The 23,302-nt window shown below is 39.2% G+C and overlaps 2 protein-coding genes across 5 annotated transcripts in view; one reads left to right on the plus strand and one right to left on the minus strand.

The window, feature by feature from the left end:
* The window catches only part of SRP54 (signal recognition particle 54), a 33,592-nt gene extending 24,917 nt beyond the window's left edge, over window positions 1-8,675 (minus strand). Inside the window, exon 1 of the mRNA XM_055418241.2 lies at window positions 8,461-8,675. The gene's annotated coding sequence lies outside the window, so the exon portion shown is untranslated. The remainder of the gene's footprint in view (window positions 1-8,460) is intronic.
* Window positions 8,676-8,745: 70 nt separating this feature from the next.
* The window catches only part of LOC129550515 (uncharacterized), a 31,222-nt gene continuing 16,665 nt past the window's right edge, over window positions 8,746-23,302 (plus strand). The window contains exon 1 of one of the 4 annotated variants that reach the window (XM_088829489.1): window positions 8,746-8,857. Coding sequence is in view for 1 of the 4 variants with exons in the window: in XM_055418245.2 (XP_055274220.1) it covers window positions 9,171-9,267 (97 nt within the window). In the remaining 3 variants the exon portion in view is untranslated. The other 3 variants (XM_055418245.2, XM_055418247.2, XM_088829488.1) reach the window with 3 other exon arrangements.

Genomic DNA, 23,302 nt, shown 5'->3' on the forward strand with positions numbered 1-23,302 from the left:
AAAACTAAATTAAAACATCTGAAAACAATCAATATCAGTTCCCATAAATAAAAACTTTTAAAGAAGAGTAAGTTCAAATTAAAGTACTTGAGAGTTTAAAATACAGTAACTTCATACTAACGCATATATATGGAATTTAGAAAGATGCAAATGATAACCCTGTATACGAGACAGCAAAAGAGACACAGATGTATAGAACAGTCTTTGGGACTCTGTGGGAGAGGGTGAGGGTGGGATGATTTGGGAGAATGGCATTGAAACATGTATATTGTCATGTGTGAAACGAATCACCAGTTCAGGGTCGATGCATGTTATAGGATGCTCCGGGCTGGCATGCGGGGATGACTCAGAGGGAGGATAAAGGGAGGAGGGAGGTGGGAGGGGGGTTCAGGTGGGGGAACTTATGTAAACCCGGGGCGAATTCATGTCAATGTATGGCAAAACCAACCAATATAATACTGTAAAATAATTTGCCTCCAATAAAAAATAATTACAAAAAAATAAATAAAATAAAATACAGTAACTTCAAATTCTACAGCCTCAACCTACATCTTCAATACTGTCAGGTCCAAAAGCTAAAGGTACCACTTGGTTACAATGCCTTATATTTGAATACCTAACTGGAATATTCTTTATGAATCAGTAAATTTGATATATCAGACAACACGCTTTGAAAAAATGATGACATTTCAAATTAAATCTGTTTTCATTTTGGACATACTTGTCAATATGAATAACTGACTAATATGCTATGTACATTTTTAAACGAAAAAAAAAAAAAAAAGGTGAGAAAGAAACAGAAAAAAGTGAAATCTCCACCCAGGAAATATCTTCTAATTAAAGGACACATTCTGATTCATGCTCTAAGCAAAAATAAAGCTTCAAAATTAGTAAATCACTTAACTTTTCATAGATATTACATTATCTCGTTCATTTTCCTAACAACTAAGGAAAGAGGTATATATTAATAAGTTGTTCTTGATTCTCCAACTCTAAAACAAGATAACCTTCAAGGTCCCTTCTAGCCCTTAAAATGTTACGATTTCATAAAATACAGAGATGTACCTATTACATGTAAAATAGGATGTATAAAGTCATGATGGTAAGCAAGTAAATATGACTTGCAGTTCCTGCCCTCAAGCTGTTTACTAGCTAGCAGGACAAGGCACATGAATGAGCAGCAAAATAAAGTAAATCTAAAAATTCCTCTGCCTGACTGCCTAGGCTTCTTTCTGCCTTCAAAATCAAATTGAAACATCAGCTTTTTCTGGGTCTCAAGCCTGCCAGACTGCAGACTGGAAATATGCCACCTGCTTAGCTATCCTGGGTCTCCAGCTCGCCAACTCACCCTGGGGATGTCAGGACTCATCAGCCTCCGTGATCGCATGAGCCAATTCCATATAATACATAAAAAGAGTTTCGTGTATGTGTATGCGCGTGCACAGGCATACACATGTATACACACATCCTATCAGTTCTGTTCCGTGGTGAACCTTGACTAACACCAGTTAAGTAGTAGTTCAAAGCTAGCAATAAATGCTTATGGTCAAAAAAAAAGAAGAAAAGGTTATGGCCAACTGCCAATTATTGTAAAAATTATATATATATATAAATAAGCTCAAGTAGACAGAACAGGCTTTACTGAGAAGGTTGTCATGAATTTGATCCTGATACAGGGAAGAAGTTGGACAGGTGGAGAAGAAGACAAAGGGGAGTCTGAAGAAGGTGAAATGGTACAAGCAGAAATGGAGACATGGAAAAGCCTGGGACATAGTCACACCTTATGTATGCACTGTACTCAAAGATTATTGAGTACTATTTGGAAGACAGGAAAAAAAAATTCCAGTCAGGACAGAAGGCTATATAGTTAGAAGGAAATACAGGGTGTAAAGGGCTCTGAAAACCAGGCATCAATTGTCCAACATAAGCAATACTGGCAGAAAAGTTCATTGTTCAAAACAGCTGTTTTGGTAACTATTCCAAGCTAATTGGTCTAATTTAGTAAACGAAGATTATCTACAGACTACACAACTGACTAAACAACTGACTCATTCAACATAGAGAAAGTGGAAAGATGGAGGAAGTCAAAGGAAGCAGGCAGGGAAAAGGCACTCAAGGACCTGTCACTGGCAAAGAGACATTCCAAGCTGAGCTCTACATTAAACAACACACTTCTATTCAGGTAAAATCTGATAATTTAAAAACTAAAAACTTATTACCAATACTTGATGGCACTGAAAAAATACCATGTTATACCAAAAATACTTACTTTTTTTTTTTTTTAACAATTACATGGTTACTTAAGCAGGAAAAACAACCACTTTGTAAAAAAGATCCAGAATTTTTAACTTCTTATCCCAAATCATTATACTAAATTATTATTAAGTTAGTATTCTTTAGGTAAGAGAGAGGATTTCAGAGGTTTTAGCTTATATCCTTTACCACAGCACTACCAGGGGTAATATAATCCTAATTATGACACCACAATTAGCTTTTCTAGAGATCATATCATAAACAGATCATCCTTCATTTTACTTATTTTTTCATCCTCCATTTTAAAAAGCTATACAAGTTAACTCTTATCTTCCCATGTTGACTGGCTCTTTTAAATTGAAAAAAAATTTTCTGTGAAGTTTCCCAACACAGTTTTCCTTATATAAATTACTTATTGGTAGCATATTTTTAAATATATTTGCCTGATTACAAAAACCTACACTTCAGTAGGGGAAAAAATAATATCTAATAATACCTTTTATTTATAAAGTGTTTCCTCCACCATTTCCAAAAATGTGTTTCTGAAAACTCTGGTATTAAAATTCTGTTCAAAACCTCAATGACTTCTCATTTCACACAGAGGTAAAGTTCTCAGAATGGACTGTAAGGCACTTACGCACTTACACACACACATACACACAGGATTTTGTTCCTTGCTGTTGATGCTGTGTTTCCACCCCAGAGCTTCAGCACTAGCTGGCATGTTCATCCTCTGGTTAACAATACAGCTCCCTCGTCATCTCCCTCATACTGTTGGTGTCCAGATGCAATTTCTCAGTGGGGCTTTCCCCTACCACTTGTTTAAAATTGCAAACTCCCTTCTCTTTATTTTCTCTCACTGTTTTGTTACCAACATAATTTACTGACAGTTGACCCTTTAGCAAAGGGAGGTTAGTGGCACTGACCCGTTCCCCATCCTAGTAGAAAATCCAGGCACTGCCATCTCTGCCTCAAAAACAAAGGAACTAACAAATGACTTACCCAAAGAGAGGCAGGAAGTTGAAACGGCTTGGAGGTAATTGTCTCAGATCCTAGTTCTTATGAAGAAACCAGTGGCCACCACTTAAATGTGTAAATATACTAGTTAGGCAGGACATATACCAATCTAATACCATCAAGACTAGTTTAATATTTGAGAAGATATACTGCCTTTGAACAGTGGTGTTGGAGAAGACTCTTGAGAGATCCAACCAGTCCATTCTAAAGGAGATCAATCCTGGGTGTTCATTAGAAGGACTGATGCTAAAGCTGAAACTGCAATACTTTGGCCACCTCATGCGACGAGTTGACTCACTGGAAAAAGACTCTGATGCTGCGAAGGATTGGGGGTGGGAGGAGAAGGAGACAACAGAGAATGAGATGGCTGGATGGCATCACCGACTCCATGGACATGAGTTTGGGTGAACTCCGGGAATTGGTGATGAACAGGGAGGACTGGTGTGCTGTGATTCATGGGGTCGCAAAGAGTTGGACACGACTGAGCGATTGAACTGAACTGAATGATTAGATATTCCAAATCTTATTATAATGAAAACACCCATTAAAAAATTTTTCTACCTACTAGGCTCCTCTGTCCATGAAATTCTACAGGCAAAAATAAAAAAGTTCTTCTATGCCCTAGTCAATGACTAATTTATTGGATCAATATTACACTAAAGAACTAAACATATACTATTATTAGTAAATATCTTTAGAAAAATGATTTCTACATTATATACTTTCCTGTAAAATAGTCAATAGCCCAAACCAGTATATGCTTTCCTGATTATAATATTAAACACATATATATATTTTAAATTCTACATAGCATATGTATTTATAGTCTATAACCATAGAAAAGTAAACTATTTAACAAAGCAACCTGTTGGTATTTTACTTGGTAAAATGATTATATCTGAATAACTAAAAGTTAATGCCTTTCAAATTTAGGAATATTTTTCATTCTGAATATACTCAGTCCTCTAAAGAAATAATTCATTTTTAAGTTTTGTGATTACAAGAGGATACACGTTCATTAAATTCAAACATTACAGAAACATTAAAGGTAGAAGTACAGGGGTCGCAAAGAGTCGGACATGACTGAGCGACAGAACTGAACCCTCTTTTTGTCCTTTGATAACCACCAACAATAATTGGCATACACGCCTATAGACTTTTTAATGCATTATAATTTAGGCAAGTTTTCACAAGAATTATGGTTTGGGAAGGAGTGAAGAGGAAAGCAGAAATGAGGGAAAATCTTTTGTAAATAGTTTGCTAATGCTTAAAAGTAAAAGCCAGATTACAAAACTGCACATAATGTATTTTGTTTAAACAAATACCCAAAAAACGCATTACCCAGGAGGGAAATGTAAATCAAAGGCACAATCAGATACCACCTAACCCACACTGAGATAACTGTAATAACAAGTTTTGGTGAGAACGCACAGAAATCAGAACTCTCATACACTGCTAGTGGGAACGTAAAATGGTACAGCCCTTTAGAAAACAGTTTAGCAATTCCTCAAAATTTTAAATTCAGAAAGTTACTGTATGACCCAGCAATTCCACTCCTGGGTACATCCAAGAAAAAGGAAAATACACATCCACACAAAGAATTATACTTAAATGGTCACTAGAAGCATTATTCACACTAGCCAAAAAGTGAAGGGAAAAAACAAAGCCAAATATCCCTCAACTGATGAGTGGATACAAAAAATGTGGCATACCCACCAAATGGAATATTATTTGATAATCAAAAGAGATGAAGTACTGATACACGCCACAACACGGATGAATCTCGAAAGCGTTGTGCTAAATGAAGGAAACCAGTGACAAAAGAATATATGATTCCACTTCTATAAAATGTCCAGAAGAGAAAAGTCTATAAAGAAAGTGGATTAATAGCTGCTTAGGGTTTGGGAATTAGGGGGAAATGAGAAGTATTAGTGGGCATGGGGTTTCTTTGTGGAGTGAGGAAAATGTTCCAAAATTGATGGTGGTGATGGTTGTGTGTGCTCAGTCACATCTGACTTTTTCAACCCCGTGCACTGCAGCCCGCCAGACTCCTCTGTACATGGGATTCTCCAGGCAAGAATACTGGAGTGGGTTGCCATGCCCTCCTCCAGGGGATCTTCCCCAGGGATCGAACCTGCGTCTCTTAAGTCTCCTGCACTGGCAGGCGGTTTCTTTACCACTAGTGCCACCTGGGAAGCCCTGGATGGTTGCACAACTGTGCAAATACACTAAAGACCACTGAACTGTACCCTTTAGGTGAGCTGTATGGTATGTTAACTTTATTGTAGTAAAGCTACTAGAAAATGATAACATTTGTCATCTCTAGATGGTGAACAGTAATTTAAATTTTCTAATACATTCTTGTAATTTTCAAATTGTTGGTAACGACTATGAGTGTTATTTTTTGTTCAGGGGAAAGTTATTTTTCAAAGTGCTCTTTGTGAGAATTAGAAAGATGTTACTCTAGAGGTTGAGACAGAATTGCCCCTTGTATTCAGTTAGTCAGTCACTCATTAAACACCTACTATGTGCTCCAGGAATTGCTCCAGCATGAGCAAAGTTCTAACTTCAATCAATAAGTTACATCAAGTTAACATAGACAAGACTCCTCTGTTAACTTCAGAAAATAAATTAGGTATCATGCCACCACTGACTTCCCTGTCTTATTTTGCACCAATCAATATCAGGAAATATTCTCAATTCAATGATTCTCTTTTCAAATTTTAAAACAACTTTAAAACTCATTTTAACATTAAAGATAAAACCACTGCAACACTTCATGGCTTAAGCGCAGAAAAGGTATACCAAAAATTCAATTAGCAACAATGGCTAATAATTAAAAAACACTGGGAATCGATTCTCTAAGATACTTTCTGGCTGTCAAGTCAATTATAAAAAGAATCTTTATGTAAACTGTTACCAAGAGGAAAATTAAAACAAAGTTAAAAGAACTCCTTGGAAATAGTTTACCTTGAAGCTAAACAGAACACAGCCTGAAAATATGGATGAGAAGGGATGAGGCATATGCTCAAGTAATGGGCAATTTCAATGGCATTCAGCTAACACCTGTCAGCTAAAAATGAAATATTCAATCAGAATCTCCAGGGATGGTAACATCAGAAGATTATGGGGGAAGTGGCCTCATCTAAATTCTTGATTAGGAGAGCCAAACAAGGCACCTATGTTTTGAAACACTTCACTGGCTATACTGATGTGCAGCCAGGGTTAATAATCACTGCATGAAGCAACACTCATCAAGGGAAACAAGAGAATGAAAAATCTGTTCTGTAATTTAAAAATTAGAGACAAAGTAACAAAGGCATTGAAGGGAGAAAAACTGGAGAGTAAGGAGACTACATATACTAAACATACTCCAAAAGTCTATTCAAGAGATGTGAGCTTGAACTAAGGAAGAACACAAAACAGAGGGACAGAGCTCAAGTTAAGGGTTAATCATAAAGCAGAATCTATAGGACCTAATGATCAAATGGGTATGGAGAATGAAGGAGAAACAGAGGCAAAAATGACTCTGAAGGCTCTAGTTTGAATAACCAGGTGGTTAGTGATGCCATTAACCAATGAATGGAACTCAAAAAAGAGAAGCTGATTTGAAAGTTAAAGAGTTAATAGAGGCAAGATTCAAGGGGCTTTAAAGGTTATTTACAATATTCTACTACTAGGTTAGACAATTAGTGTTCACTTTATTATTCTTTTAAAAACTGAACAAATACCACAAAATTCAACTAGAAACCCAAGGTCAAAACTCTGAGATAAACTAGGAAAACATGTGTGTGTAGGACATATGTAATAAAAAGTGGAACAAAAAGAAGGTGGAGAGAGTGGACTTGGTTTTAGACCTATTGAATTTGCAGAAACTAAAATACTATTTCATGAAACAGGGGCTAGAGAAAAAGATGTGGAAATGGCTGGCATACAATGATAATTACATGGAAGTAGATGAGAACTCTCAGAGAGAGCTTATGGGATAGGGCAATGATGAACCACCAACTAAAAGGAGTCCATTGAGACTTTGAGAATAATCAGAAGGAGAGAAGCTTTTACCAATTCCCTTTCCAAAGGTATACGGAAGAAAATCAGTTGTAAAAAAAAATTAAAGCTACCATTTATGGTTATCTTACTGTATTCCAGTGGCAGGTCCAGAATTTCCAGATAGGTGGAGTTACAGGAGCAATCAATATCTTTGAAGGAGGGCTTGAAGATGCTTTTGCACAGGACTTTATATTTAGTTAGAAAATACTAACTGACCAGATCAAAAAATCAAGGGAAAGAAGTTTGAAGGAAATAGTTCCCCTCCCCTTTGGCACTACCACTGCTGTATTCTAGGCACGGTATCAAACACGTTACCTAATCTTCCATTCTCAAACTAAGGCAGATGAGGAAACTGAGGCTAGATTGGAATATCAACTTGCCCAAGGTCACAAATCTTCTAAGAAGCAGAGAACATCATCTTTGCTCCCGTAGCTCTCATGTCTCTTTACACCTTACTAGAATTTCTCATTACTCATCTTGATTATAATGTATATTTATGTGTCTCTGTATCACCGTACTGTTAGCTCCTCAATGCCAGGGTTCAAGTCATTTATTTCTGTGTCCTTATAGCTAAGAAAAAGTAAATATTTTGCTGAATGAAGCATATGAAAGAACTATGTGAGAACAGCATCAACAACGCCAACAGGAGAGAAAGAGTTTCAAGAAACGGCTAGTAGCACCAGATGCTACGGACAGAGCCATCAGTTTATCTTAGGTCGTCAATGGCACTGAACTGATAGCCCTTAATCATGTTTGAAAGCCTATTACAGGCAGGACACTGTTAATTAGACACAAGTCAACGTGGAAAAATAAAATCTGGTACAGTCAACAGATTTTCGGAGTAACAGCCACATCTAAATTCTTGATCAGGACAGCAAACAGAGTCAGGCCTGCAATCGCTTACGTTTAATTTGGCTCTGGCAAATCTGAAGACAATGTTAAAGGGTCACAGCGCATCTTTTAACAAAACTTCTGGTGAGGGACAAGAGATGAAAATGGGCCAGCGGACCTCTGTCTCGACGACGACAGCTGGTGGCCAAAGCAGCCGAGTCCCTCCGGAGTGTCTACCTCGCTGAGTAGGACTGCGGCTGTCCCCAGCTGCTGGTCGGTAGTCTGGGGCGGGAAAAAGCAGACACTTACCGCAAAAGGCACCGCTACCGCCGTGGCCCAAAGGGGCCCGGGAGACCTTCGCGAAGCCCCACGCCGGGGGAGGAAACCAGGGAACGCGGGGATCAGACAGACAGGTGCGACCCCACAGCCCGACTTCCCAAACTGGATAAACTGGGGTCCCAGCGCCCAGCGCCGCAACGCCAACTCCCACCAGCTGGAAGACCGACGACTGCCACCGAACCTTCCGCCCAATGAGGAAACGTCACCGCTCGGCGTAGTCCAGCCTTTCAAGACGGGGACACACTTCCGCTTCCGGGGCACTCGGCGCGTCTCTGCAGTGTGTTTACCGAGAGTGTATTGAGACGGTTCTTTGCCTTGATTGGCCTTTGACATTCGTTTCCTATCGCTTAATAACTGCGGCATTAAAGTTAGTATGAAGATAATAGGCTTTCTAGGGATGCGATCTCAGGAAAGATGTCCAGCCTCCAGGCGCCACCTTAAGAAAAATGACTTGGCTGAGCACCACCAGCTAAGAGGGGAATTATGAAAGGTGGGGGAGTAGGGATGTCTCAGAGTAGGGAGTCCCAGGAGCACGTGAGAACTCCAGGGAGGAGGCGGGGCTTAGGGCTTTGGCTGCCAAGGGAGGCGGGTTCCACGCCGGGACTAAGCGGGTGTCTGAACCGGCCTCTGCCTGCGCGTGCGCAGTGCGAGCCTTCCGCTGCTCTGCTTTCTTCTCCAACATGGAATTCCGCTCCGCGCGCCTCGCAGTACTGCAACTGCTCCGTACGGTGGCTCCGGCAGACCTCCCAGCGCTTCTGCAGTGGATGCGAACTACCCGTAAGCGATCAGAGCCAGAGTCAGACGGTTGGGGCAAGGATATGCTGTGGGCGCTGACCTTGGGGACCTAGGGTGAGGCCACAAGCCTTCCATGGGGTAGCGGTGCTGGTCTCTGCTCTGCTACCGGGCGGGTTGATCCGGGCACATCGCAAGCATTGGCAGAGGAAGAGTCTAGTTTACGACTGGGTGCAGAAAGACCCGGCTCTGGGTTTTGTGACTCCGCTGCAGACTTAGGCAGCTGGAGCCGCATTGTGTCTACCCTCGTTCCTAAAAGAAAAAAAAGTGGGAAGAATGCGTTAGCCCACCTCCCCGTTACTCCCACAAATTTGGGACGACCGTAGGATACTACCTGAAAAAACCCTTTTCAAGATAAGTTTTAGACTGTAGAACTGGAAGTTTTTTATCCTGTAGGCAAAGTCACATGTAGCTAGTCTCAATGTGTGTGTTAGTCGCTCAGTCGTGACTCTTTGCGACCCCATGGACTGTGTAGCCTACCAGGCTCCTCTGTCCATGGGATTCTCCAGGCAAGAATACTGGAGTAGGTTGCCATTTCCTTCTCCAGGGGATCTTCCTGACCCAGAGATTGAACCCATGTCTCCTGCATTGCAGGCAGATTCTTTACCATCAGCTACAGGAAAGTGCCAATTTGTCTTAATAGCCCATACATTTAAAGGAGTTGTTCCAGGGTGGGGAAAGAGAGAAAGCGGGGAGGGGAAGACTTTGTTTTGAATATTAATAGGAATACTAAAAAAGCACACGTTAGAATTGAAATGTGGTAATTAGGTCGAGTGTTTGAAGAATGGAGATAGATCTATTTTTAGCAAAGTGAAACCTGGTGAAAGCACATAAAAATAAGATAGTCCTCGTTTAAGAACTCCTCCAAACCATGCTCTTGCTTCTGTACTCCTAAAAGTCGATTCCATGTTTACTTTCAGCCAGACATGAAATATTCCTGTTTGCTGATGACTCCCAGTTTTAGACTTTCAGACATGAGGTTCTTCCTGGAACTTCCCTTTGTGTTGTTAATTTGGGTGTTATCATTATTGTTATTACTATTACACATTTTGGAAGATCATTTTAGCTAAGATGGCAAAATAAAATTACTCTGGACATCTGCTAGTGAGATTTAGCCTGGAAAGTAGAGAAAACCAAAGAGATAGCTTCATATTTTTACACTCAGACAAGATTCAAGATTGTTTTTCAGTCACTCAGTCATGTCTGACTCTTTGGGACCCCATGGACCGCAGCAGGCCAGGCTTCCCTGTCCTTCACCATCTCCCGGAGCTTGCTGAAACTCATGTCCATTCAGTCAGTGATGCCATCCAACCATCTCATCCTCTGTCGTTCCCTTCTCCTCCTGCCTTCAATTCTTGAATTATAATGAGTTGGAGCTTTGCATTAGGTGGCCAAAGTTTTGGAGCTGCAGCTTCAGCGGCAGTCTTTTTAATGAATATTCAGGATTGATTCCCTTTGGGAGTAACTGGTTTGATCTCCTTGCAGTCCAAGGGACTCTCAAGAGTCTTCTCCAACACCACAGCTCAAAAGCATCAATTCTTTGATGTTCAGTCTTCTTTATGAAGAAGAAGATTCAAAATAGGCATTTTTTAAAACAAGATCTTTTATTCCAGAATTCCGTGGGTGCCTGCAAAATTGCCATCTGCTGCCTGGTTCTGGCAATTGCACAATTACTAAAATATCCTTGCCTTCAAAATTTTTCAGTTTTGTGGAAACATTTGTAATCTAAATGTCCAGTTTTAGAGTCATCAGCAGAGACTCCATTTTTCCGATATCACTGAAAGCATGCTTTGGATGATGATTTTGTAAACAAGAAGACCCATCACTATTGCCTAAAGAATATGTTTCTACCTTTTCTAACACCATGTTCTGACTTTCTCCAGTAGATCCTGTAGTCAGAGGCGCTCAGGCAGTTTGTTAAACAATTTAGAAAAACTGAGTTTCTGAAAAATGTTTATTACATGAATATTTTAAGAAATTAAGTGTCACTTATTCTTGCCTGGAAAATCCCATGAACAGAGGAGCCTGGTGGGCTATTGTCCATGGGGTCACAAAGAGTCAGACACAACTGAGCAACTATACTTTTTTTCTTTAGCTTAAGATGAAGGAGTCTGTTTTAATATAAATCTTAAAAAGTAGTGTCATTTATTGGTAAACGTTTTTTAGGGGGTAATATGATATATACATAATATAAAATTTATCATTTTCAAGTGTACAGTGCAATGACATGAAATACATTTACATTGTGCAACCATCATCATTATTGCCTCCAGAACTGAAACTTACTTTTTTTAAATTAAATACAGCACAAAAGATTCTTCCAATCAACAATTTTTCATTTTCCTAATTCCCTTCTTCCAGGGGAAAAAAAATTATTGCATGATGTCTTACTTGTATGACATTTGCTTAGACCTTTGGTTAATTATAACTCTCCTTGAATTTTTATACTGTTCAGTGGAATAGCAGGAGTTAATAATAGGCATTATGATTTTAGTTTTGAACTTAATAGAGTTTATTGAAAGTAAAAAAGCTACATATTGCTAACAAGTAAAATCACAATAATTTTAAATACACGAAAGAATAATATTGTTGGTCTCTAAAGGAATGGTGGAATTATCATGCCTAGACTGGGGGTAATTTGGAATCAAGTTGATAGAACCAGAATCTTAGACCAGGACAGAGATAAGCACATGTCAACGTCTGATATAAACTGAAGATTTAGAAAAATTAAAGATAGAGCCTGTATTGACTTCAGTACAGCTTAAACCAAAGGTCTAGAAACAAATGATCACTAGTATAGGAGGGATGAAACAAAGATGAGGGACACAGCACACAAGGACAACTCCCGCTGCAAATAAATAAACGAAAAAAGTAAAAAAATACAACAGGACCTCAGTACATTGACTCTAATCTTGTGGTAGAGCATCTGTTCTTTTCTACTTCTTTATATACATACTACTTCGTGTATGTATATAAAATGGACTCTTGTCTTAGCTTTCAACATATAGGAGAGTAACTACAATCTATTAAGTGAAGGGAACTGAGAGCCAGAACTATATGTGCAGTCCCCATTAGGCATATTAAAAAATACCAGAAAACTACTAGAGCTAATCAATGATTACAGCAAAGTTGCAGGATATAAAATCAACACACAGAAATCCCTTGCATTCCTATACACTAATAATGAGAAAATAGAAAGAGAAATTAAGGAAACTATTCCATTCACTGTTGCAATGAAAACAATTAAATACTTAGGAATATATCTACCTAAGGAAACAAAAGACTTGTACATAGAAAACTATAAAACACTAGTGAAAGTAATCAAAGAGGACATGAATAGATGGAGAAATATACCGTGTTCGTGGATTGGAAGAATAAATATTGTAAAAATGAGTATACTACCCAAAGTAATTTATACATTCAATGCAATCCCTATCAAGCTACCAACAATATTTTTCACAGAACTAGAACAAATAATCTCACAATTTGTATGGAAATACCAAAAACCTCGAATAGCCAAAGCAATCTTGAGGAAGAAGAATGGAACTGGGGGAATTAACCTGCCGGACTTCAGGCTCTATTACAAAGCCACAGTCATCAAGACAGTATGGTACTGGCATAAAGACAGAAATATAGATCAATGGAACAAAATAGAAAGCCCAGAGATAAACCCACGCTCCTATGGACACCTTATCTTCGACAAAGGAGGCAAGAATATAAAATGGAGAAAAGACAGTCTCTTTAACAAGTGGTGCTGGGAAAACTGGTCAGCCACTTGTAAAAGAATGAAACTAGAACACTTCCTAACACCATACACCAAAATAAACTCAAAATGGATTAAAGATCTAAATGTAAGACCAGAAACTATAAAACTCCTAGAGGAGAACGTAGGCAAAACACTCTCCGACATAAATCACAGCAGGATCCTCCAAGACCCACCTCCCAGAATATTGGAAATAAAAGCAAAAATAAACAAATGGGACCTAATTAAAATCAAAAGCTTCTGCACAGCAAAGGAAACTCTAAGCAAGGTGAGAAGACAACCTTCAGAATGGGAGACAATAATAGCAAATGAAGCAACTGATAAAGGATTAATCTCCAAATTATACAAGCAGCTCCTGCAACTTAATTCCAGAAAACTAAGTGACCCAATCAAAAAATGGGCCAAAGAACTAAACAGACATTTCTCCAAAGAAGACATAAAGATGGCTAATAAACACATGAAAAAATGCTCAACGTCCCTCATCGTCAGAGAAATGCAAATCAAAACCACAATGAGATACCATTTCACACCAGTCAGAATGGCTGCTATCCAAAAGTCTACATGGAATAAGTGCTGGAGAGGGTGTGGAGAGAAGGGAACCCTCTTACACTGTTGGTGGGAATGCAAACTAGTACAGCCACTATGGAGAACAGTGTGGAGATTCCTCAGAAAACTGGAAATAGAACTGCCATATGATCCAGCGATCGCACTCCTGGGCATACACACCGAGGAAACCAGAATTGAAAGAGACACATGTACTCCAATGTTCATTGCAGCACTGTTTATAATAGCCAGGACATGGAAGCAACCTAGATGTCCATCTGCAGATGAATGGATAAGAAAGCTTTGGTACATACACAATGGAGTATTTCTCAGCCATCAAAAAGAATGCATTTGAATCAGTTTTAATGAGGTGGATGAAATTGGAGCCAATTATACAGAGTGAAGTAAGCCAGAAAGAAGAACATCAATACCGTATATTAACGCATTTATATGGAATTTAGAAAAATGGTAACCTGAACCCTGTATAAGAGACTGCAAAAGAGACATAGGCATTTAGAACAGTCTTTGGGACTCCGTGGGAGAGGGTGAAGGTGGAATGATTGGAGAGAATGGAATTGTAGCATGTATATTATCATAAGTGACCAGTCCAGGTTCGACGCATAAATTTTCCTCTGTTCAAAAAAAAAAAAAAAATTGCATTTTGTTAACAGTTGTCTGTTAACAAACACTATTCTGAAGCCTCTGAATTTTTCATGAATATACACATACAAATGAGGATGTCAAACCAACAACGTGTAAAAGTTTCTATTGAGTCAAGTTACAAATACATTACCATGTGTAAAATAGATAGCTAGTGGGAAGTTACTATAGCACAGGGGGCTCAGCACTGTGCTCTGTGATGACATAGAGGGGTGGAATGCAGGGTGGGGCAGGAGGGAGAGTCAAGAGGGAGGGGATATTGTGTACTTAACACTGATTCATATTGTTGTGTGGCAGAAACCGACACAACATTGTAAGGCAATTACCCTCCAATTAAAAATAAAATTTTAAAACGTTACAAAGGATAGAAAATTGAGGTATGCTATAAGAAAATTGATAAAATCATCAGGAAAATATTTTAATATTTAAGAAAGATAATTGTAGATGACTAGAAGCTTCTCTGCTTACTGTATTTTAAATACATCTTCACTGAACAGAATTGGACTTGCTGCTTAGCAGCAGCTGCAAAGTTGTTAGAGGTTCTTTGAAATTCCTCAGTTCAGTTCAGTCGCTCAGTCGTGTCTGACTCTCCGCGACCCCATGAATCAGCAGGCCAGGCCTCCCTGTCCATCACCAACTCCCGGAGTTCACTCAAACTCATGTCCACAGAGTCGGTGATGCCATCCAGCCATCTCATTCTCTGTCGTCCCCTTCTCCTCCCGCCCCCAACCTTTCCCAGCATCAGAGTCTTTTCCAGTGAGTCAACTCGTCGCATGAGGTGGCCAAAGTATTGCAGTTTCAGCTTTAGCATCAGTCCTTCCAATGAACACCCAGGATTGGTCTCCTTTAGAATGGACTGGTTGGATCTCCTTGCAGTCCAAGGGACTCGCAAGAGTCTTCTCCAGCACCACAGTTCAAAAGCATCAATTCTTCGGCGATCAACTTGCTTCCCAGTCCAACTCTCACATTCATACATGACCACGGGAAAAACCATAGCCTTGACTAGACGGACCTTTGTTGACAAAGTAATGTCTCTGCTTATTAATATGCTGTCTAGGTTGGTCATAACTTTCCTTCAAAGGAGTAAGCGTCTTTTAATTTCATGGCTGCAATCAGCATCTGCAGTGATTTTGGAGCCCAAAAAAATAAAGTCTGACACTGTTTCCACTGTTTTTCCATCTATTTCCCATGAAGTGATGGGACCAGATGTCATGATCTTTGTTTTCTGAATGTTGAGCTTCAAGCCAACCTTTTCACTCTCCTCTTTCACTTTCATCAAGAGGCTTTTGAGTTCCTCTTCACTTTCTGCCATAAGGGTGGTGTCATCTGCATATCTGAGGTTATTGATATTTCTCCCAGCAATCTTGATTCCAGCTTGTGCTTCTTCCAGCCCAGCGTTCCTCATGATGTACTCTGCATAGAAGTTAAATAAGCAGGGTGACAATATACAGCCTTTATGCACTCCTTTTCCTATTTGGAACCAGTCTGTTGTTCCATGTACAGTTCTGACTGTTGCTTCCTGACCTTCATACAGGTTTCTCAAGAGGCAGGTCAAGTGGTCTGGTATTCCCATCTCTTTCAGAATGTTCCACAGTTTATGGTGATCCACACAGTCAAAGGCTTTGGCATAGTCAGTGAAGCAGAAATAGATGTTTTTCTGGAACTCTCTTGCTTTCTCCATGATCCAGCGGATGTTGGCAATTTGATCTCTGGTGCCTCTGCCTTTTCGAAAACCTGCTTGAACATCTGGGAGTTCACGGTTCACATATTGCTGAAGCCTGGCTTGGAGAATTTTGAGCGTGACTTTACTAGTGTGTGAGATGAGTGCAATTGTGCAGTAGTTTGAGCATTCTTTGGCATTCCCTTTCTTTGGGATTGGAATGAAGACTGACCTTTTCCAGTCCCATGGCCACTGCTGAGATTCCTACTAAATCTAAAAAGCAAAGGCTGGGATCTAGTTACATTTGTCAAACAGCATACTATTCCAGTTCTATATTGTATTACCACTGAGGAAGTAGCCACATAACTTACAGATTTCGCAATCTTTATTAAAACATTATGAATTTGTGAAAGTTATCAAGTATATGAGGTAAATAGATTGTTTTTCCTTAAACTAAAAAGATACACTGGGCAAATGCATACCTCTTAAACAAAATTTTTCTGTCAAATTAGTAAAAATAATTGTACTTTTCTCTTCATCACATTTATTGTGTATTAAAAATGGCCATGATATATAAAAAGAATAATATGAACAAGTGATTTATTCCAAAATGCACTGTTAGATTAACATTAGAAAATCAAGCAATGTAATTCACTATATTAACTAAAAAGAAAAACTATATGGTTATCTCAAGAGACATAGAAAAGCATTTGACGATATCCAACATCTCTTCCTGATAAACACTTACCAGACTAGGAATAGCAGGAAACATTCTCAACCTTATAAAGGGAATCTATGAAAAATCTACAGCTGACATCATACTTAATGGTGAAAGACTGAATTCTTTTCCCAAAGAATAAAACAGGGATTTGTACTCATTACTTCTAGCCAGCATCATAATAGAGCTGCTGAAAGTGTTAGTCCTCAGTTGCTCTTTGCAAGCCCATGGACTATAGCCCACCAGGCTCCTCTGTCCATGGAATTCCCCAGGCAAGAATACTGGCGTGGGTTGCCATTCACTTCTCCAGGGGGTCTTCCCAAACCAGGGATCGAACCCCGGTCTCCTGCATTGCAGGCAGATTCTTTACCCTCTGATCCATTGGGGGATTATGTGTAACAGAGTTTCTAGCCAATACCATACAGCAAGGAAAGGGGGAGGAGGAAGGCATCTCAGTGAGAAACAGGTTAATGGATAAACAAATTGGGCTGTATTTTTATAATGGAATACTACTTGGCAAATAAATGGAATCACGTGTTTGTATATAGTGCAATAACATGGACAAATTTTGCCAAGTGAAATAAACCATACTGAAGAAAGACTTCATACTTGGATTCCATTTATCTAAACCTCTAGGAAAATGCCAGCTAATCTATAGTGACAGAAAATAGATCTCTGGCGTCCGGGGTGGTAGGGGATTAGAGAGAAGGAAGGATTACAGAGGGGCAGGAGGAGATAGTGGGGATAATGACTATATTCACTATCATGGTTATAATGATCTTTCATACTACATGTGATATATATATATGTGTGTGTGTGTGTGTGTGTGTCAAAACTTACATAACTGTATACTTTAAATATGCACAGTTTATTGTATGTCAGTTCTACCTATAAAGTTGTTGTTTTTTGAATTCCATAAGAAGTCAGGTCTGTGTTCTCTCTCCCCTTTGAATGTGGGTGCTCTCTGTGACACCTTTGGCCAATAGAATTTGACAGAAATGACAGTAGGCCAGTTTCAGACCTAGGACTTAAGAAACTGACAACTTCTACTCCCTGCTTCTTGGAATACTTGCTCTGGGAGAATCTGGCCATCATGTGTGTAGTCTGACTACCCTGAGATCGTCACAGTGTCAGGAGGTCCCAGCTAGCTTATGGAGAGCAAGATGTCCAGCCAGCCTACGTGTTTCTGCTCTCCTAGCCTGGGCACCCCACATGTGAGTAAAAAAGCCATATGAGGTATCCAGACCAGTAAAGCCTTTGTTACAAATACTGTTTCTGTGAACATTCATGTACATATTTTTATGTTAACGTAAGTTTTCAATTCTCTGTGATAATGTCCAAGAATGCAATTGCTGCATCATATGGTAAGTGCATTTTTAGTTTTATAGGAACTGCCAGACTTTTTTCCAAAGTGACTGTAATCCTGTTTCTTTGCATCCTCACTATGCACGCGTGCTCAGTCATGTCCGACTCTTTGCTACTACGTGGACTATAGCCCGCCAGGCTCCTCTGTCCATTGAATTCTCCAGGCAAGAATACTGGAGTGTGGGGACTTCCCTAGTGGCCCCGTGGATAAGACCATGCTCCCAGCGTGGGGCCTGGATTTGATCCCTGGTCATGGAATTAGATCCTACATGCTGCAACTAAGAATTCACATGCCACAACTAAAGATCCCACGTGCTACAAGGAAAGTCAGAGATTCTGCGTGCCACAACTGAGACCGAGCACAGCCAGATAACTAAAGGTTAAAATAAAAATACTGGAGTGAGTTGCCATTTCCTATTTCAGGAGATCTTCCCCACCCCCAGGGATCGAACCCACACCTTCTCTTGCATCTCTTGTATTGGCAGGCTCATTCTTTACCACTGAGCCACTTGCTAGTAAGGAAGACCCGCATCCTTACTAGCATTTGGTATTTTCAGTATTTTTACGTTAGCCATTCTGAAAATTATATAATGATACATTATTGGGGTTTTTTTTCCCAATTCTTTTTTTTTTAATTTTATTTGTTTATTTATTTTGGTTGTGCTGGGTCTTCACTGCTTTTCTCTATTTGCAGAGACCAGGGGCTACTCTAGTTGTGGTGTGCAGGCTTCTCACTGCAGTGGCTTCTCTTGTTGCAGAGCATGTGCCCTAAGGCACGAGGGCTTCAGTAGTTGCAGCTCCTGGGCTCCAGAGCACAGGCTCAATAGTTGTGGCGCAAGGACTTGGTTGCTCCATGGCATGTGGGATCTTCCCAGATCAGGGACTGAGCTTGTGTCTCCTACATTGGCAGGCTCTTTACCACTGAGCCATCAGGGAAGCCCTATTATTGGTTTATTATTTCCATTTCTCTAGTGATGTTGAACATCTTTTCATGTGTTTATTTGCCATTTGTATATCCTCTTTGATGTAGTATCTGTTTATGTCTTTTGCCCATTTTCTATTGTAAACAAATAATAAATAGTTATTAATAATATAAATGTAAGTATAAATATATTTTTATAAATGCAAATGTAAATATGTGTACATTTATATTAAATAATATAAGTTATATTTACACTGCTGCTGCTGCTAAGTTACTTCAGTCGTGTCCGACTCCGTGCAACCCCATAGACAGCAGCCCACCAGGCTCCTCCGTCCCTGGGAGTCTCCAGGCAAGAACAGTGGAGTGGGTTGCCATTTCCTTCTTCAATGCATGCATGCATCCTAAGTCGCTTCAGTCATGTCCGACTCTGTGCGACCCCTTTGACAGCAGCCTACCAGGCTCCTCTGTCCACAGGATTCTCCAGACAAGAATAATGGAGTGGGTTGCCATTTCCTTCTCCAAAATTATAGTAAAATTTATAAAATAAATATAAATAATAAATAGTTCTTTATTATTTTAGATATAAGCCCTTTGTCAGATGTGTGTATGCAGTATTTTCTCCAAGTAATTTGCCTGTTCATTCTCTTAACAGAACTTGCAAAGCCAAAGTTCTTAATTTTAGGGAAGTTGCTCAGTCGTGTCCGACTCTTTGCAACCCCAGCCTACCAGCCTCTGGTAGGACTGCAGCCTACCAGGCTCCTTCATCCATGGGATTCTCCAGGCAAGAGTACTGGAGTGGGTTGCCATTTCCTTCTCCAGGGGATCTTCCCGACCCAGGGATCGAACCCGGGTCTCCTGCACTGCAGGCAGACGTTTTACCCTCTGAGCCACCAGGGAAACCCTTTTTTAATTTTAATGAGGTCCAGTTTACCCTGTTTTTTGTTTTTTGATGTCAAGTTTAAGATCTCTTTGGCCCTAGATTCTGAAGATTTTCTCCTATGCTTTTTTCCCCTCCTTATTTAAAAATTATGCAATACTGTGTTAATTTCAGGTGTTAAGGTTTTTACAAACCCTAGAAGAGTTTTGTAAAAAAACTTTTTTACAAAGCTAAAAGAATTGTCATTTTGTGTGTTACATTTTGTTCTTTGACCTATGTTAATTTTTGTATAACGTGTGAAATTTAGGTTGAAATTCATTTTTTCCCCTGTAGATGTCCATTTGCTCCAGCACTACTTGTTGAAAAGGCTGTTCTTTCTTCATTGAATTGCTTTTGAATCTTTGAAAATTATTTGTGCATTGTTGCCTGGATCTATTCTGAATCTTTTTGAATCCTCTATTCTCTGTTGATTATTGTAGCTATCATTATTTAAAAGTATGTTGTTTACTTTCCGAGCATTTGACTGTTTGCCTATTGTATTTCTGTTACTTTGGCTCCATTATGTTCAAAGAAGATACTCTGTATGATTTAAATTCTTTAAAAATTTTTAATACTTGTTTATGACTCAATATGGTCTATTTTGGTGACTGTTTTGTGGGCACCTGGAAAAACTGTATTCTACTGCAGTTTAGAGGAGTGTTCTATACATATCTATTAGATCTTGTTGATTGATGATATTTTTCAGTTCTTCTATATCTTTGCTGATTTTCTGCCCAGTAGTCCTCTCAGTATTGTGTTGAACTCCCCAGCTGTAATTGTGAATTTTTCTATTTCTTCTTTCAGCTCTGTGAGTTTTTGTTTCATTACCCCCACCTCTCCGCTGCTGTGCTGCATGTGGAATCTTAGTTTCCTCACTGGGGATCATGAAAGCGTGGAGTCTTAACCACTGTCTGGACATCCAGGGAAGTCCTTGTTTCATGTATTGATATTTTAAGGCTCTGTTGTTTAATGTATGCACATTTAAGATCACTGTGTCTTCTTGATAGGTTGATCCTTTTATCAGTATGTCATGTTCTTTGTCCCTAATAATTTTTTTTTGCTTTAATGTCTATTTTATTTCATATCAGTATAGCCACCCTATTTTTCTTTTTTTTTAAACTGTTGGCACAAATTTTTTTTCCATCCTTTTATATTCAGTCTTCTGGCATGTTTAAAGTGAGTTTCTGTTGACAGCATATTAACACTGGAGTAGGTTGCCGTTTCCTACCCCAGGGAATCTTCCCAACCCAGCGTGAGTTGTATTTTTTAAATCTGTGTTGCTAATCTCTGTCTTTTGATTCATGTATTTAGACCATTTACAATTAGCTTACTATATGTTAGCACTTAACTATAGCATTTTATTCTTTGTTTCCTTTCTTACTTTCTGTTTCTCAATTTCTTGTTATCTCCTCCTGCCTTCCTGTGGGTAAATGGAACAGTTTTAGCATTCTGTTCTTCTTTGTAGTGTTTCTGAGTGTATTTCTTTGTAGAGTTTTCTTTGTGGTTACTCTGAGTATTACAGTATACATATGTAACGTCACTATCTACTGGTTATCAGTGTTTTATCACTAGAATCAAATATTGAAATCTTACTTACACATCGGTCCCTATACCCTCCCCTACTTTAAAAATATGATTGTTTTATGTATTTCCTCTATATATTTACATTGAGCACCATTGCAGGTGGTTTTATACATTTTGATTTAACCATCAAATATGATTTAAGAAACTAATGAGAAAGATAGTCTATTTTTACACCTTCTGTTCTTTCCTGTCTGAAGTTCCAGGCCCTCTTCTGCTATTTCCTTTCTGTTGAAGTTTCCTATACCCATTCTTTAAGGGTAGGTCTTAAGGCAACAAAATTTTTTGTTTTTTAGTTTTTCTGCATCTGATTTGTCTTTACTTCTCCTTCATTCCTGAAGGATAATTTCATCAGATAGAAAATGTACAGCTTGTGGTCCTTTTCTTCCAGCGTTTGAAAAATTTAGTAACCTCCTGGCTTCCATGGTTTCAGATGAAAACTTCACTGTTGTTTGGCGTTTCCCCGTAGGGAATGAATCATTTTTCTTTGGTTGTTTTTAAGATTTGTTCTGTGTCTCTTGTTTTTAGAAGTTTATGATATGTTCTTATGTGGATTTCTTTGAGTCTATCATATTTAGACTTTGCTTGGCTTCTTAAATCTGTAGGTTTAGATCTTTCACCTAATTTAGGGAGTATTTAGCTGTATTTCTTCAATACCTTTCAGCTCCACACTTTTCCCCCTACTTCTGGAACTCAGATACCAATGTTAGCTCTTTCGTTATTCCAAAGATCCTTAGTCTCTGTTCAATTTCTTTTTCTATGTTCTCTCTGTTGTTCAGATGGAATAAATTTTATTGATCTGTCAACTCAAGTGTAGTGGTTCTATCCTCTGTCATCTCTACTACGGAGCCCTTTCAGCAAGGGGTTTCTAAATTATTATTATTTTATTTTTCTGTTTTGTAGTTTCTATTTCTTTTTCAATGACTTCTACTTCTTTGCTTAGATTTTCTATTTTTTCACTTGTTACAGGATAATTCATAACTACTTATTGAAGCATTTTTGTTATAGCACCTTTAAAGTCCTTGTCTGATCATCCAAACTGTGACTGATTTGCACAATAGCATCTAGATTGCAAGAGTCAAACTAAGATTTTTCCTGTTCTATCGTGAACATTTTGTGTGTATGCTAGGATAATTTTTATTTTATCCTGGATATTTTAGACATTATGCTGACTTGATCCTTTTCAGATTTTCTTAGTGGGCAGTTGCTGTGCTTAAGTTTAACCTGTTGATTCGGGCCTGCTTTTGTGAGCTGTAGCTCTGACAGCATTTAGTTTTCGATGCCCTTGCAGTGCTATTCAGGTTTGTTTCATTCTTTGGCACTGCTGGGGCTTCCTGCTCAATCTATGCTGGTGTTTCCTGCTTGGAGAAAGATACCTATGTCACTGAGCTGCCTTCCACCAGTGGGGGTAGGGGGGCGAGCAGTACAGGGCCTGGTTTGCTCTTGGCCGCTGGGCAGAGGACTGAGCGGCCTCAGGCCTGAGTCTCTATCCTGCTGGGTAGAGGGCTTGGAGGCAGCAGCCTCCTATTTTGTTACCAGATAACCTGCTTTTGCCCCAGGTGTGGGCTAGGGATTAGGGCTCCCAGTACACCTCTGTTATTCTTCCCCTTTACTGGTCTTTGGTGAGAGAGAGCAGACTTATCTTAGTTTTTGTTTTGTTTATTTGGTCTATAGGTGTTGGTAGTTCTGTTGGTAGTTCTCACCTCTCCAGGACCCAGTCCAGGCTACATGGAAGATGAAAACCCAGGAGGGAATTCTCTATGGTGACCTTCCTTCCTTAATTCCTGACATCCCTAGACAGTTTACCTTTCTTCTAGCCTTCAGAGTCCTTTAAGGTTGCCTGTTGGTTTACGTCCAGGGTATTTCATTGTATTTAGAGGGGAGGAGCTGGG

Source organism: Moschus berezovskii, chromosome 21 (assembly GCF_049115385.1).
Source record: "Moschus berezovskii isolate FMDL1 chromosome 21, NW_MosBer_1.0, whole genome shotgun sequence".
NCBI classification, from domain to species: Eukaryota; Metazoa; Chordata; class Mammalia; order Artiodactyla; family Moschidae; genus Moschus; species Moschus berezovskii.